General features: G+C 48.0%; 1 protein-coding gene across 6 annotated transcripts in view; it reads right to left on the bottom strand.

Annotated features, from left to right (window-relative positions):
- The window catches only part of Pced1b (PC-esterase domain containing 1B), a 178,197-nt gene that overhangs the window by 130,959 nt on the left and 29,337 nt on the right, over positions 1–17,901 (bottom strand). For 3 of the 6 annotated variants that reach the window (XM_063263660.1, XM_008765740.4, NM_001039454.1), the window contains 2 exon segments: positions 15,105–15,187; positions 12,033–12,098 (listed from right to left, as the gene is read on the bottom strand). Coding sequence is in view for 1 of the 6 variants with exons in the window: in XM_063263668.1 (XP_063119738.1) it covers positions 12,033–12,098; positions 15,107–15,187 (147 nt within the window). In the remaining 5 variants the exon portion in view is untranslated. 6 annotated transcript variants of the gene reach the window in all.

Here is a 17,901-nt window from a genome sequence, read left to right as displayed (position 1 = left end):
TGCTCCCTGGGTACTTCCCCGGGGCACTGAGGTGACAGATGAGAGAGTGAGAAAGTGGGCCTTCAGGATGGAAAGACAGATCTTAATGAGCTGAACTGCCTCTCCTCAGATGCCAAACGAGTTATACTTGGAGGCAGAGGGCCTGGGCCTGCATCTATAAACTTCCGCCATTATAGTCTTTCTCACCCAATGGGATCCGTCAGCATGCCGCTCTTTCTGCCCAGCTAGAGGGTAGAAGGTGAGTTTCGGCTGCGGTGTGTACAACGCGTACACAGGACCTGAATTCTGGCAGCCGGGTCTCTGCACAAGTGTGCCTCTCCGAACAGCGCTACACCTCTCCCTACCCCCGGAAAACCTTGAACAGGTCTCCAAAGACTCCAACTTCAGTGTTTATTCCTGCCTCCCCAGTAGGAACGGCAGAAGGGAAAAAGGAATTAGGAAGACATACACAAGGCTTCCGCAGTGTGCACCTCTGGATAGATTCTGTGATTCGCACAGCCAAGTCTTCAAGAACACAAGCTGAGAGGAATATTCCTCTACACACCTGTCGCGTAAACTTAAAGGCAGTTCAAGTCTGGTACAGGTGGGCTGTCTGGATCCTTCCCGTCTTTCTTTTGGGGCATGGATGGGGTCGAAGAAGGGAATGAATGAGTGGTGAAGCTGAAGGGCTCAGCACTATGGAGGAGAGTCCTAAAGAGTATGAATATTGAGCAAAGAGACATAGAAAAGCCCCCTGCTCACTTCTACACACGGAGGGGAAACACCCCACCATGCCTGAGTGCTGTGCTACACCCTGACTGTGAGCTGCTAAGGAGGTGCCCAAGCTTCATGTGTGTGTGTGTGTGTGTGCGTGTGTGTATGAGTGTGTGTGTGAGTGTGTGACTGTGTGTGTGAGTGTGAGTGTGAGTGTGTGTGCGCGTGTGTGTGAGTGTGTATGTGAGTGTGTGTGTGAGTGTGTGTGCGTGCGTGCGTGTGCGTGCGTGTGTGTGCCCGCGTGTGTGAGTGTGAGTGTGTGCACGCACATGTGCAAGAAAGGCTGGGCCCTGAAACTCACCTGTGATATCTAAATCCAGGGCTCTGTCCACCCTGCGACCTCCCACAGCTGTCTCTCAACCACATGCCTACATCCTGGACTGTGAGACGCTCTCCTCCTCAGTCACAAGCATTCGTGTGCCTGGGAATGAGTCCCAAGCCAATACCCTACACTCCTTCAGGGGAATGAATGAGACATTTCCAAGTAGATGGGAGGACAGTGTGTGTCCCATCTGGTGCCCAGTTTCAGATATCGGACGAAGAATGCAGGCACACAGCTGACCCATCACCACATCGGCTTCTACCCCTGTGAGGGCCCAGCCCTCGGCCTCTCCCACACAGAAACTCTTCCTATGTGTAACAGGCTGGGACTCTTTGCAGCTGAAGGACACCTCGGTCAACTGGCTGAAGGGAAAAAGACGCACCTAAATTATACCAGTGCCTTCCAGAGGCCGACAGAGGCGGGAGGAGCCTTTGGAAGGACACCGGAATAAAGCAAGTGTAACAGTGACAATTCCTGTGACTTCATTTCTATTACATTATTAATCCGACTTCACACACTTCTACTATAGGATTGTAGTGTTAGAAGGCTGTGCTGATCCGTCGGTCTGACACAAACCCAACCGTATCTGTGAAGAGGGATTCTTAAATTCGGGAATACCTCCATGAGGCTGGTCTGTAGGTATGTCTGCAGGGCATTTTCTTGATGAATGACTGCTGTTGGGAGAGTCCAGACAACTGCTTGAGGTGCTACCCCTGGGCAGGTGTCACTGGGGTGTATAGGAAACAATCTGGGCAAGCCAAGGGGAGCAAGGCTGTAAGCCGCGTTCCTCCACAGTCTTTGCTCTCATCCCTGCTTCCAGGCTCCTGCAGGGAGCTCCTACCTTGCTTCTCCCAATGGACTGTGATGCAGGAGCATTAGCCAAATTAACCCTTTCTTCCTCAAGTTACCTTTGGTCATAATGCTGTATCTTAGTGCACTGGCTGGTTGTGTGTGTCCACCTGACACGAGCTGGAGTTGTCACAGAGAAAGGAGCCTCCCTTGAGGAAATGCCTCCATGAGATCCAGCTGTAAGGCATTTTCTCAATTAGTGATCAAGCGGGGAGGGCCCATTGTGGGTGGTGCCATCCCCTGGGTTGGTGGTCTTGGGTTCTGTAAGAAGGCAAGCTGGGCAAGCCAGGGGGAGCAAGCCAGTAAGTAACATCCCTCCATGGCCTCTGCATCAGCTCCTGCTTCCTGACCTGCTTGAGTTCCAGTCCTGACTTCCTGTAGTGATGAACAGCGATGTGGACAGTGTAAGCTGAATAAACCCTTTCCTCCCCAGCTTGCTCCTTGGTCATGGTGTTTGTGCAGGAATAGAAACCCTGACCGAGATACACAGTAATAGAAACTGGGTTAAGAAAGAGTCATTCTGGTGAAGCACTGTGCTTTGGGTGTTTCCTGGGGAAAACACCCAGATTTCAGTATATTGAGGTGCAAGACATAAGAAGTCTGTGACAGAAACCACAAGCAAACCTTCAGCTAAAATTATCATCTCGAGGATAGAAACAGCCAGGGTGAGGGGTGGGATATGGAGATATGTATTTTCCTCCAAGATAAAAATTTAATGAGATATACAGAAATTTGCCTAAAGACTACTAGGGAAATGGCACTTACTTAAAACAAACAACCGGGACATCTCTAAAACACTTTAAGGAAAGAAGCCACCCTTAGGTGGCCTGGGAAGATCACCCTGAAGCGAGTTTGTCAGAAGTGTCCCTTGAATAACAGGGAGCACATCGAATGGCCCCAGGTCTGACGCTGCACTGCGTCAGTTCGGGACGCGTGTTAAAGAAAATAACAGCAACGTGTGACACGGAGGGTCTGAGTCTCCCGTTTTTACCGTTATTACCCACATACCAGATGGCAACACACACCCATAATCAAGTACAGAGCCCCTGTGGGCTGGGGGCTGGCGTCAGCTGAGTCAGACTGGCCTCCTCGAGGAGCTGATCCACCTCCACAAAGGGCTTTTTTGTGCTGTGGATTCTCTGTCTCTCTGTCTCTCTCTGTCTCCCCGCTCAGTTCCCTCTTCTCCCTCCCCTCTCCTCCCCTTCCCCCCCTCCTCCTTCCTCTTCTTCTTCTCCTTTTTTGACAGAGTCTCACTATGTAGACCAGGCTAGTCTGAAATTTATAATCCCCTGCCTCAGCCTCCTGCCTCAGCCTGAGGTGACAGTACAGGTGCTCTTGAGGGCTAACGGTACCGGTACCGTGGATGGGTTTCGAGCACCTGTGAATAGTTCTCCCTTATGCTACATTGCATCCTGTCAGAATTAAGATGTGGTGCAGAGACCCTGGAACATCTTAGGTAGAACAGGCACAGCTGGCTACACGAGAGTCTTAGCTCTCTAAAAACATCTCCTTTAGACTGGTGTGCTGAGCGAAAGAAGGCAGTCAGGACAGACAAACACCGACTGACCGGGTCCATTCAGAGGCGGGAGGTAGAATGGAGCTGTCAGGTATGGGGCAGGGGTTGGGGGGACGGTGAACGGAAAGTTTCCATTTGGGGAATGCAGAATCTCAATTTTGCAAGGTGAATGAGCTGTGCCCGTGGATGGTGGTGACAGCTACATGTCAATGGGAAAGCATCAATTCCTACTCCTAAAATTAAGATTCATGCTGAGGTCCGAGATGAAAGGGTCAGGGGTATTCCAGGCCACCCCAGACTACACGAGACCCTATCTCAAACACAGAGAATGTGTTGCTTTTGTGTATTTGCAGTAGTTTCTGTTGGCCTGGGGAGTGGCACTATTAGCTAGGATGGCCTTGTTGGAATGGGTGTGGCCTTGTTGAAGTGGGTGTGGCCTTATTGGAATGGGTGTAGCCTTGTTGAAGTGGGTGTGGCCTTGTTGGAATGGGTTGGCCTTGTTGGAATGGGTGTGGCCTTGTTGAAGTGGGTGTGGCCTTGTTGGAATAGGTGTGTCCTTGTTGGAGGAAGTGCGTCACTGTGGGAGTGGACTTTGAGATCCCCCTCTTAGCTGCCTGGAAGACGTTAGTATTCTGTTTGCTTTTGGATGAAGATATAGAACTCTCAGCTCCTCCTGCACCGTGCCTGCCTGGATGTTGCCATGCTCCTGCTTTGATGATAATGGACTGAACCTGTAAGCCAGCCCCAACTAAATGTTGACCTTTATAAGAGTTGCCTTGGGGGCTGGGGATTTAGCTCAGTGGTAGAGCGCTTACCTAGGAAGCGCAAGGCCCTGGGTTCGGTCCCCAGCTCCGAAAAAAAGAACCAAAAAAAAAAAAAAAGAGTTGCCTTGGTCATGGTGTCTGTTCCCAACAATAAAAACTCTAACTAAGACAATATTTGGGTACAATTAAAAAATACATAAATGAAAAATATGTAGAGAAAAATCCAGTAATTATCTAATTTCCTCTGAGGTGAGAGAGGTCTTTGGTCACACTCTTACTGTCCCAGAATCTGTTTTCCAAACTGTCTTTCATGAGGATACAGAGTCCCCTGTATCAAGGTGACACCATCTTTGTTTCCTTGTGGCTTTGTGAAGGCCTTTCTCAGGGCAGGCCAGGCCCAGGCCAGGGTCTCTATTATTAACAAAACTGAAATGTTAAGTGGACTTTTCAATTCTACCAAAAAATCATTTTTTTAAAAAACATCCTTCTAAAGCAACCGAAGTCAGTGGGAGGAGGAATGTATTTCTCTTAGAAATGTGAAGTTATGTAAGTCAAACTTCAAAGAGCCCAGCGCATTCCCTCATGCTGTGTGCAGCTTCTGAACTGAAGAGTTCAAATCTCTGTGGTACTCTGACCTCCTATTTCCCTGTACCTGTGGCCTGGGAAACCAAATTTCACAATGGACCAACCTCTCTGCCTGTGCCTGTTATTGACTCAACAGAGAAGGGGCTGATGGGAAGCCATCTATAAGGACACGCTGGTTGGATCTGTAACACAAAACCCATGTTTTAATAATCAAAACAGCTTCCCGGGGAACCTTAGGGATTGGGTCCCTGAACGGAGTCCCAGAGAGGTCTCAAACAGTTCACACTGCAGGTCCAGGTGAGACCGTGTCGCTTGCACTTTAAGTCTTTGTCAGGCACATAAGGAGAATATGAAGGGCCTTTGTCCTTCAGGAGTTTTGCCTACTCAGAAATGTTCTAAGTCCCGCCTTCGGCAGAAATGCTATGCTTTATTGATAAACTCAGGACACGCCTTAGGCAGCCACGTCGTGCTTGTCCATCACAAACTGGCACGGAACATCTCCTAACGGAAACGTACTGGGTTGACTTATTGTATGTGTATGAATGTTCTGCCCACGTGAATGGATGCGAAGACAGCACTGGATCCCCTGCAGCTGGAGCTGGGCATCGCTGTGAGCTGCCAAGTGGACCCTGGAAATCAGAGCCAGGAGCTCTGCAAGAACAACTGCTCTGAGAAACAAGAACCCTCTCTATGGCCCCAACTTGTTTGCTGTCTGTTTGTTTAAAGTTTGTTCATTTACTTTTTAGGTAGGGACCTGCAGGTGCCTCGGCACACGTACAGAGGTCAAAGAGCAACTTGCAGGAGTCTCTTCTCCCTTTCTACCACGGCAGTCCAGGAACTGAATTCGGGTTATCCGCTTGGCAGCAGGCTATCCCAGCTGAGCTATCCCAGCCAGCCCGGAAAGGCATTTACAGTCGACTGATTCGCAGTAGCTGACTGAGAAAACAGTCATCCGTTAAAGTGGGTCTTCCTGAGACCCCACTGGGCTTGCCTCTTTATGGGCGACAAACTGCAAAGCTCACTTTGCACCTCCATCCATGGGAGAAGAGGCGACTGCTTGGGATTAGTGAGTCACGTGACTCACCACCTACAATTAATCCACTCTGCTCTGATCACCTACTTTTTTGGCTCAATAAAGAGCTCATAAGGCTTCATCTATGGAGAAAGTGGGGTGGGGGGAGGGAGGGTTATAAATGATTCCAGCCTCTAGCGAGCCTTTCCAGGCCAGGTACTCAGCCTGGTTATCAATTCCACTATACCACGTGGGAAAACGGAAACTCGGCTTCATGGGTTAAAGGTCACAGAAGAGCTCGACTAAGACCATCACACACCGCACAGCACATTCCCACTGCACGAGAGGACCATCTGTGAAGTTAGTTTTTCTTTTTTAAGTATTAATATATAATTCCTACTCACAGGGACTTTTTAGTAGAATTGAACTGTCCTTTTTTTTTCCTAAAGAAAATCTAAAATCATCTTTTAAAAGGTTTTCAGGTATTTCCAATGTGTAGCTAGGGCTGACCATCACGGACATAGCCCAGTCGCTTCCCTGTTCCCATCCAGGAAGGTCAAGAAGACGACAGACAACCGGCCCACAGTGGCAGGATGGCCGCTGGAAGCACGCAGCAGGGGTTTCTAGAATTCTCAACTGAGCATTCTAAACATCCTGAAACTCCTGTCTTCAAACGCCGGCCACACAGGCTGCTCTTTAGCCAGAGCGGAAACATGATCTCGCTTGAGCCGGAGTAATCTGGAGCTGAGCTGAATGGTAAATTATAAAGTTTAACTTTTCACTTCTAGATGTGAACCACGATGACTCCACACAATGAAAGAGTTCTAACGTAAGGAGTCTCCTGAAAGAAGGCAGACTAAACGTGTGTGTGCCACGAGACGCTGCACAGCTGTAAAGTTAAACAGATGACCTAGCCTTGTGGAGTCCACAGGAAACTAAAACGGAGAACGGCCGCAATGAACGTGGAGTCCCGAACCAACTCTTAAAACGACTCTGTTTTGTTAAGTAACAGAATCCTAAGAGAACGTGCAGCTGGGTGATGAGCGGAGGAAAAATGTTTAATCTCATCAGAGACCGGGAAGTGGGAAATAAACTACAATTTACTGGATTAACAGAAAGTGAAATTCTGATCATCCAGCTAAACAAAGGTGGGAGAAAGAGGATGATCTGGGGTATACTTGGGGATTGTGTTTTGTTTCAGCATCAGGAATGTGTAGGTACAAAGGATTCTGGGAGGGGAAGTTGATAGAAAACGTTCCTCTCCATCGTCCCTACAACCGACTTTCCCTCGAAACTGCTGAGTCAACAGAGCCAGGTCCTTGTTCAGTGCACACACAGTTCCCACATCAGCCCTTGAGCTCCTCCCCTTGCTATTTTCCCTTGCCATTCCCCAGAGCCCACTCCAACAGCAGACTCCACCGTCCTCCAGTAGGAGACCACAAGGCTTCTCTGCCCCCCCCAACTCCCCCACTCTCTGCCCGCCCCTGGTTCAAGGCCCTGGCCAACTCAGTTGTTAGACATCCCCACACTCTGAATGCCCACTGTCTAAACAGCTTCTCACTTCCTCATATTGCTTTTGTCCTCAAACAACCCTAGAAGGTAATTATTATTGCTTTAATTTTACATCTAAATAACAGATTTGGGGGGGGGGGTGTTAAATGGCTTTCCTGAGGACACTCTGCCTGCAATTGGCAGAAAGGGTTCTGATTTTTCGTTTGAGAGCATCCTTTGTATGGAAAAGATACAGAGTATTCTTTGTATTTAAGAGTATCCAGAGTGAAAATGCAGTTTTCCCTCCTAGAAGAGTGACCCTAAACAGATGTCTGAGGAACTGCCTAAGGGTTGGAGGCTAGCCAGGGTCAGGGGACTCTTAGGAACTGCCTAAGGGTTGGAGGTTAGCCCAGGTCAGGGGACTCTGAGGAATGGGCTAAGGGCTGGAGGCTAGCCCAGGCCAGGGGACTCCAGCACTTGGCTGAATCCCAAGGCCTCCCTCTTTTCTGTTCTGAGGCATTACATCCTGCTCTGCCAGGGTCACTCTTTGCCTGTTGGGCCTTCTGCCACCCCTGGTGTACATGACTGGAGGGAGAATGCCCTGCTCCCAGTGACCCTGCCTACCAGGATCCAGCAGACCCTGGGCTTATGTCAGGGCCTCTGTAATAGTTAACAGTGACTGTCAGCTTGACAGGGTCTAGCACCACATAGAGAGGAGCCTCTGGCCATAGCGATGGAGGAGTGGATTGACCAGGTTATTGAGGTGGGAAGGCCATCCTCGACACGGTCTGCACCATTCCGTTCCGTGGGCTGTGGCCCTAGACTGAATAAAATGGGGAAAGCCAGCTGAGTGCCAGCATCTCTGTCACCTGAGCGGGGATGCCACAGGACCAGCTGCCCCAAGCTCTTACCCTCGTGGCTACCCTGCCAGGATGGGTGCACCCTCAAACTGTGCACCCTTAAACCATGCGCCCTCAAATCATGGGCCAAAATAACCTCCCTTCCCTAAGTGGCTTTTATCAGCTGCTTTGTTAACTTCCCTCATGTTCTGAATTAGGCTCACCGTCTTTTGATTCCTCTGAGAAACAGAAAACCCTGGACAAGTTCGCCTCAGTTCACCCTTATAAATTTGGGCCTTTCTGGCTGCCTTCTAGCAGAGGACCTGCAGAAGGGGAGAGAGCCCCCTCTCACCTTACAGTGTATCATAGCCCTGTGCCAGAGACCAGTCTGGAAACGCAACACGGCCATCCACAGAGATGGGTAAGTCTGACCCCACCAAGATCCCAGCCTCTTGATCCAATCGTAGCTGTATCTTAACAAGTGACCCAGGACCCGAGCACTGATCAGTCAGAGTTAGAGCCTTTCGATAACATGAATTGATAATGAAAAATATGAAGGCTGTCACGTCCTGTCCCTAAATCCAAACAAAGACGCAGGGCACACGGTATAACTAAGAATTACCTCAAGGAAAACTACAGCCTCGGTGGATTCAGTGTAAGAATTTTCCAGGCAGCTCTGCCATTGGTAAGTTCTCTACCACGAGAGACATTTATATTCACGTGCTTGATTTCTGTGTCAACATTGCCATCAGCAAATAACAGTAAGGACTCAAAGTCGCCATAGTGGGTATAAGAATTTAAAGTCTCCTATGCCCCATCCGCAGAAAAAGCCACAGATGACGGGTCCAGGGGCCGCCTGAGGCTGGAGCGCCTGCTTTGGGAGTCTCTGTGTTGGTCTCTCATCTCTGCCTCTCTTTGCCCATTGCTTTGTTCTGAGTGGAGGAGCTGGGGAAAGAGGATTACCCTAGCAACTGCAGGCTGGACTTTAAACCCTTCTACCTCGCAGGCAGCAACTTCTCAGCAGACCTGGTAGGAAAATTCTGGAGAAGGAGTCAAACTGGCTTCTTCTGGACAATGTGGCCCTCTCTGATGACTGAAGCGGGCTTTGTTAGCGTCAACTGGGGCTAGGGATGCAGCTCACTGTCGGAGTGCTTGCCTGGGAAGTGCAAAGTCTTGGTTTCTATCCGCAGCACTGCAGGAAACAGGCGCATCTGACTCTCGCTGGTGATCCTAGGACCAGAGGTAGGGGTACTGTGCACAATGTACTATGTACTGTCTACTATGTACAATGTACTATCCACTGTGTACTATGTGCTGTGTACTGTGTACAATGTACAATGTAGTATGCACTGTGTAAATGTCCTATATACTACGTACAGTGTAATGTGTACTATGTGCAATAGACTATGTATTGAGTAGTATGTACTGAGTACTATGTACTGTGTACAATGTACAATGTACTATGCACTATGTACTATGTACAATGTACTGTCCACTGTGTACTATGTGCTGTGTACTGTGTACAATGTACAATGTAGTATGCACTGTGTAAATGTCCTATATACTATGTACAGTGTAATGTGTACTATGTGCAATATACTATGTACTGAGTAGTATGTACTGAGTACTATGTACTGTGTACAATGTACAATGTATTATGCACTGTGTACTGTGTACAGTGTACTATGTGTACTATGTAATGTGTATTATGTATGGGTACAACGTACAATATACTATGTACTGGGTACTATGTACTTGGTAGTATGCAATGAGTACTATGTTCGGGGTACTATGTACTCGGTAGTATATACTGAGTACTATGTACTGGCTACTATGTACTGGCTACTATGTACTGGGTAGTATGTACTGAGTGCTATGTACTGGCTACAATATACTGGGTAGTATGTGCTGAGTACTATGTACTGGGTACTATGTACAATGTACTATGCACTGTGTACTATATACAATGTCCTATGTACTATGTGCAGTGTACTCTGTACAATGTATAATGTACTATGCACTGTATACTATGTAGTATGTACTTTATACACGAGTCCCAGTCTCAAAAGGAGGGGTAGTAGGTAGTAGAATGTGAGTAGAGAATGAAAAACGCATATTACAATTTTATTTCCCAGGATTTGTTCTGTATTCATCATAATGCTGGTGCAGAGCTGGAATCCAGCATCTCCTTTCAAGTAACTGAAAAAAGAACTGCCTTTCCTCTCCATGCAAAACCCGATGAAAGTGAGCACTGGCAGATCGAGAAGCTGGAACCGTACAGTAAGAAATGCCGTGAGGAAGAAAAAACAAAACCAGGACGCTGGAAGATATAACCAGCCTTGCTGCTAACGGCCATCTAGGGAATGCGTGGAGAACCGGTGATTTCAAAGGATGAGGCTGATGGCCAAGCATCAAAAACTGAAGATGTCATAAAATGAACTGGGTCTAGCTGTTCTAAAGTGCTGAACGTTTGCAGGAAGGGCTGACATGAATATTACATGAAGGGCAGGACCAAGCTTGGGAGACTTCCTACCTACCACTGCACTTGTGTGATCCAGCTTCAAGATGGAAATACCATCAGGCCAGACAGCCAGACAGATCTCTTAAGTGGTCTGTGCTTAATGAAACAGGGTCTAATGAGAATCACAATGCGTGAGTACTTTCTGGCTTGGGCTAAAACCTCCACCTTTCAGAGACTATCAGTTTCCCATGTCCTTGCTTTGGGCACATTTTATAGAGCATCTCTCAGCCTCTCCAGATTAAGCTCCATACATGTGTCCCAACAACTTCCTGTGTCTTTACCAAGCCAGGCCCCGGAAGAAACATCTGCAGGAGAGTGGGTGGGTTCCGGATATCCCTTCTCAGCACTGGGGAAGGGATGCCACAGAGAGACGCCACAGCCTGGGATGGGCACACAATGCCAAGCCTAGATGTTTGCTGGAAGCAGAGGCAAGCCATTTCTCACCGAAAGGCAGTGACTGAGAAGGAAAGGGCCGGGTCTTTACAGAATGGATTCTTCTCTCTGACAGTTTTATGTGAGCAGTGACACATTCCATAGTCTTCTGTTGCTGTGCAAATACCCAAGAGAAACGACTTAAAGGAGGAAATATTTATTTGTGTTCACGCTCGCAGTCCAGGGCAGGAAATCACAGCAGAAGTGTGTTATAGATTGCTCACCTAATGGTGGCCAGGGAGAGAGTAGAGAAGGGGATGGGGGGATTTTGGGGGGCAGGGAGAGGGAGAGACAGAGACAGAGACAGAGACAGAGAGAGAGAGAGAGAGAGAGAGAGAGAGAGAGAGAGAGAGAGAGAGAGAGAAGAGAGGCAAGGCTGCAAGGTAAATTATAATCCCAGTGACCTAGTTCCTACAGCTCAGCCTTACCTCTTAAACCTCCAGAACCTGCCAAAATAGAGTCACTAGACACAGAGCCAGAGACCTTCAACACACAACTATGGCAGCGGGGAGAACAGAACGAAGACTCATGGGTGCTCAGGGAGAGGAGCTTCCTCAAAGACTGAGAAGAGATTCCCGGGCTGCTGGAATATCTGGATGTAGGCTCCCTGTCTCTACGTGGTGGACCAGAGAGCAGCATTTGCTGACGTGTCTGCACGGGGTCTCCCCAACCCTTAACTTCACTAAGGGGGCGGGGGCGGCGCTCCCTGAGTTCTACACTTTCCCATAAGCGCCTCTTTCCTTCCCACTGGGCCACTCACTCTTGAGTCTTTAAAGATGTCATCAATAGGAGGCTTAGTTCCCGGCTAGCTAATTCTACAAACAGAAGCGTAATGCTTACAACAGAGAGAGACGCAATGAACGCGCACCCGTTTAAAAAGTTGTTTTTACGTCATCTCCCCCATTTCGGCCATCGCCATCCAGGACTCTCGCGAGTCCAAGTTCTTACCTTCAAGCAGGGAATCAAACCCGGGGCTCTGGGGGGAGGCTTTCCGCGCCCGTCCGGTTCATTCCTCTGAAACATGATACAGTGAAATAGAAGTTGTCGGGTTTGGTTCTCTCACGGTGATACGTACTGTTCAACTGTAAAAATCACACAACTTTCCAACTCGGCCACGCAATGCTTTTCGGAGCCTAGAAGCATTTCCACCCGCGGCTGAGGAAAGGAGGTCGCTATGAGACCCGCCCCTGTGTGCGCCCTTCTGAAAGGCGTGACCCCATTTCTGTGACTGCTGCCCACTTCCCCTCGGACACTCATTCTTGTAGGAACAGCTTCTAGATGCCATTTCCCAGACTCCCTTATAAAGGAGCGGCATTTTTTTTTCTAAGGCCGAGCATTTTGAGTAAAATAATGAATGATACAGCAGAATCTGGGACTCAGTTCTGAGCGGTAGCGGCTACACTCTTCCATATAATCAATGACCTGCTCAAACGCGGCTTGTTGGCCTTTCTGTTCTCAGGCTGCTTTAAACACCGGGCTCGTTCCCTTCTTCCTGTTCAATTATCTACGCCACTCTAGTAACCATAGCACTATGCACTATGTTTTTTTTTTCTTTTAGAAATTCTACTTTTGCTCTCTACCATCCATAATGACTGATATCAGGATAAATCCCAAGACTGTGTTCCAACCCCTAGACCTCTTCCTGCTGGCCAATCTGAGCGCTCCTAGCCGCCATCACTGCCCTCTGGACCCAGTTTCTGTGCCATAGTCCAGACTCTGCTATATTGCTTCCTTACCCAAGCACCTTTACGCTTTCCTTTGTCAGTCAAATCTTGGGTCTATTAAACTCAGCCAAGACCTGCCTTTTCCTTTAGAGAAGGTTCTACATCTTCACAAAGCAAATGAGAGGAACTAAGACACCATGACGTTTCTGTGTGGAAATAGAACCAGGGCTTCCTCAGCAAGGTTGGGTACACTGTTAGTTGGAACAAGCAGCTTAAGAACCCTCAAAAAAAAAAGTTAGATGAGACAGGAGTCAGAGGTAGAGCCTGACCCAACTGATCCCTGCAGAGCAGTCTCGGGATAATCTGGGGCGAATGGGCTTCTCTGAACAACGCAAAGTAAAGGGCTTCAGTGACGGGTGGAGTCTGACAGGGATTCCGATCCTGCCCTGGAGGCTGAAGTGGGTGGCTCTGTACCCATCCACAAGGTGGCCTTGTGGGGGTCACTTCTACCCTCTTTTTATTTCCCGTAGCTTCAACCTTTTATCATAATTGAAAGGTTTGGTAGAAGTTGGATTTCCTAACACCCAAGAGACCTGGGTTTTTATCCAGGTCCTAAGATAATTCACCCTTAGCCTTTAGCCCAGTGAATCAAAGGAAGCTTGAAAGCCCTGCAAGTGAATACGTGGCTGAGGCCTGCCACTACATCGCCCAGTTTGTTTGTCTGCATCACCATGAGGCTGTCAGACTGCACATGCAGACTGCTGACTGTGTTAGGCATGGTTCATTCACTCTGCACTTGAAGCTTCCAAAGGATGCCTCTGCACATTCACACCCCAGAGAACCCGGAGGTCAAATGTTCACAGCTCTTACGGTTTGAATACAGAATGCTCCACCCGAGGCTCAAGTGATAGTTTGAATATGCTTGGCCCAGGAAGTGACATTATTAGGAGGTGTGGCCTTGTTGGAGTAGGCGTGTTACTATGGGCGTGGGCTTTAAGACTCTTATCCTACCTGCCTGGAACTCAGTCTTCCACTAGCAGCCTTCAGATGAAGATGTAGAACTCTCAGCTCCTCCTGCACCATGCCTGCCTGGAAGTTGACATGCTCCTGCCCTGATGATAATGGACTGAACCTCTGAACCTGTAAGCCAGCCCCAAATGTTGTGTTTAAAAGAGTTGTCTTGGTGTACTGGCTGGTTTTGTGTGTCAACTTGGCACAAGCTGGAGTTACCACAGAGAAAGGAGCCTCCCTTGAGGAAATGCCTCGATGAGACCCAGCTGTAAGGCATTTTCTCAATGAGTGATCAAGGGGGTAGGACCCAGTCCATTGTGGGTGGTGCCATCCCCTGGGCTGGTGGTCCTGGGTTCTATAGGAAAGCAAGCTGAGCAAGCCAGGGGAAGCAAGCCAGTAAGCAACATCCCTCCATGGCTCCTGCATTAGCTCCTGCCTCCAAGTTTCTACCCTGTGTGAGTTCTGGTCCTGATATCATTCCTGATGGACAGCAGTGTGGAAGTGTAAGCTGAATAAACCCTTTCCTCCCCAACTTGCTTCTTGGTCGTGATGTTTGTGCAGGAATAGGAACCCTGGCTAGGACTCTTGGTCACGGTGTCTGTTCACAGCAGTCAAACCCTAACTAAGACAGCTCAGATTTTCAGTTCAAAATATCCAGATTTTGCTACTATATGTAGCCTTCAGGGCAGTGTTTCTCAACCTTCCAGATGCTGTGACCTTTTAATACAGTTCCTCATGCTGCGAATAAAATTATTTTCACTGTTACAACTGTAATTTTTTTTTTGGTTCTTTTTTTTTTTTTGGAGCTGGGGACCGAACCCAGGGCCTTGCGCTTCCTAGGTAAGCGCTCTACCACTGAGCTAAATCCCCAGCCCCACAACTGTAATTTTGCCACTGTTGTAAATCATAATGTATTTATCATGTCTGATACGCAGGATATCTGATGTGCAATCCCTGTGAAAGGGTTGTTGGACCCCCTAAGTGTGGACCACTTTAGGAGATGTGGCCCAGGGGGCGAGAGCAGGTCCCCCAGGACAGGCCATTGAAGGCTAGACTCACTCACCGCTGGTTCAAGTCTAGCTGCCTCCGCTCCCTATTCTACCTCAACGTGAACATCTGCTTCACGCTCCAGGCAACCTCCCTCCCAGCCAAGACGGATGGAGGCCTCTCTGAAACTGTGACAAGTAAACCCTCAGCCCCTCGAGCTGCATTTGCTGTGTGTTTTAGTCCTGGCGGTCTCTGAAAGTCAAAGGCCGGCTGTAAGCAGTGTCAGCATCTGGTTCCGGTTTAGGCAAAGAACGTTAGAGGATGCATTTTCACCACAAGAGACAAAGCTGAAACTCACACGTTTGCTGGAGACCGGATCCTCAACTCGATCCTGACTTCTTCTCGTAGGGTGTCCTCTGGGATCTGAGGGCCTCTCATTACCTGAGATATGGAAATGTCACACAGTTAATTATTCATTTCCTATCACCCTTAATGAGGGGATTAACTGCAGAATGAAACAAAAGGAAATAGTCCGACCTTCAGGCTGTCAGGAAGCGATAATTAACTAAAACCTCAAGTCCCTTTAAATGGACAAATGAAAGGGTTTTACCGATCATGGTCTAAAATGAGTCATCGGGGGTCACTAATTGAAGTCGCATAATGGAGCCTCGACCACGAGACAATAAACATGCGCTAAAAATACAATTTCTTAATTATGCACACCTGATGTTTTGTGTGGAGGGGATACAATGTCTCTCTTACTGTGGACAGAGAGGGACAGGGAAGGGAGGCTGCTTGGCAGGGTGTGGGAGTCAGTTTGATCTCGGAAGGAGCAAGGTGGAGCGAACTGGGAGATGTGCTAATCAGGGCCTTCACACTAACAGCCTGGATTTCCCTGACTTGGTTTATTGGTCTGACCAAGCATTACCATGGCAATGAATCACGGACACATTCTGCTGCGCGGCATGTAAACACAGCCTTCTAACACAGACCTTCGCTGATACGATGGACATGAATAGCTTCGAATTACTACGGCTGTGCCACCTGGGGCTTCGTCGCAGCCTCATGGCCAAGATGGAGCCATGTTCCAGGCGTTGTTTTAGTACCTGCCTTCCCCAGAGCATTTAATGAGCACGCCTGGTCGGCGTGCCTTAGATGACAGAGTGGCACCTTCTTCACCGTCATCTCTCCCAGGAAACACAGTTTCCCAAAGACCATCAAGCCTTGAAAGTCTTCACACACCAATACTGTGAGACAACATACAAATACACACACACACACACACTCAAAATACGGCAGATCAAATCACTATTAATAACTCAAAGAACCATGGGGATCCAGTCAGCCCAATTCCTCTGCCAAAAGTCCAGAACATTTGCTCAGTACTTCTGATTTATTTTATTTTTTTTTAAATTCTGTTCTTGGTTTGCTTCAGTACATTTCCCATTTAGATCTTTTACTGACTCTGTCAGACTTTGTCTGTGACCTTACTAGGACATACGCAAGAATGGCAGGCCTTCAAAGCAATTAAAAAAAAAAAAAAAAACTATGCTTGCCAAACAAACGTTTCCCATTTCTCCATAGCAACCATCATCTTGGCCATATAAGCAGAAATGGCCAGAGGGAAAGCAAAGGAGCCCTACTTTATTTAGGTTGGTAACAGCATGCTATTATTAACCGGTTCTTGAATATCTAATGCTCCCAGACTCAGTATTTCTATATGCAATTGATAACCACTGCCTCAATCCCACACAGCTTATGTTATTCTGATCTCACAAACTGAGACCCGGCTGTTATGGCGCTGGCCTGACGGCCCACAGGCCATGGCTGAGGAGTTCAGGCAGGAATTCAGCACCAATGTTCTTCAGCTTGAGCCATGGGAAACCAACCGCCAGGAGTCGGTTAGCCCTTACCCAAACCGACAATTTTATGGTGCGACCCAATAATGTAATATGTTGCCCTTAAAAGGAAGCCTATAATCTCCTGACATCACAGAGTCTCTCTAAGCTGTCAGTGTGTGGACTGGAGAACCATCTCGTACAGTATTGGGGTGGGGGTGGAGCCGATGGTAACGGAATCCACCCCGTTTCTGCATCAAAAACATGCATGAATGACACGGCAAAGTAATGTCAAAAACCCGTTTTGATACATTCTATCCGGAAACCTCCACACGGAATCATGCTCACTAGAGTTTTCTAACCACTGAACTGACTTCAAGTATTCAGAGCCAATGATGCAGAAATATTATTTTGGTGGGCCACTGAGCTAGTAGTGTACGAGCAGGTGTGCGGTCCAATGATAATTTGGAAAGACAGATTTAACTCCACAGAAACTACGTGGGAGTCAATACTAGGGTACTTTAGAAAGAAGAGACAAATATTTTCTACGAGTTCTCCTTTTGGGAATAATGAGCAATAAACTGAAATTTCCATTCAACCCACAGTTTCCGCTCTTGACACAGGATGGAAGAAGTCGAGGGAAGGGGGTTTGTGACGACTGCACTGGAGGTACACCAGCTCCTAACAATGGGCTGATAAGTGCATCTGATTGGGACACTTTGTGTTGCCTGTCTTTCTCCGGATAAGTCACAGGGGCAGCCAAGGAGAATTAAAGTGAGCTATGAAGCCCTGGGGGAATCTTTTACTGAAAGGAAAGCTGAATCACAAGAGTTTCTCACCAGGGACAGCTACTCAATACACTGGCACCATCATAGTGACCAGCATCAATCACTTCCTAGATCTAGGGCCAATGCCCAGGCCTGGGTGCCAACCCCAGCCAATCACAGTCCAGTTCCAGTAGTATTTTTCCACTACCACCTATATTTACTTCCCTGGAAAAGGATATACGGAATAAACAATTGTGCCCTCAAATTAACATAATAAATAAAATATCCTACAGAGCTATATTTAAGAGTCTCCTCATCTGAGACAAAATGGCCAAATAACTTTGAAAGCCAGCATTTACTTAAATACAAGCAAAGAGGAAACAGATTCGTCAGTGCATCCCACACGTGTTCTCTCACCCTCCCTTCCTAAGCTCATCTCCCATTTGGAAGGCACCTGATTGACACAGTGGTAGACTGTGCACGACTCAAGTTTACAAATCAACACTTCATAGGATCTGAGCCATGACAAGGTTAATAGCAACTGTGCCTT

The sequence above is a fragment of the Rattus norvegicus genome, chromosome 7 (assembly GCF_036323735.1).
Source record: "Rattus norvegicus strain BN/NHsdMcwi chromosome 7, GRCr8, whole genome shotgun sequence".
In the NCBI taxonomy this organism is placed as follows: Eukaryota; Metazoa; Chordata; class Mammalia; order Rodentia; family Muridae; genus Rattus; species Rattus norvegicus.
This window is presented reverse-complemented; position numbering and strand designations above follow the sequence as displayed.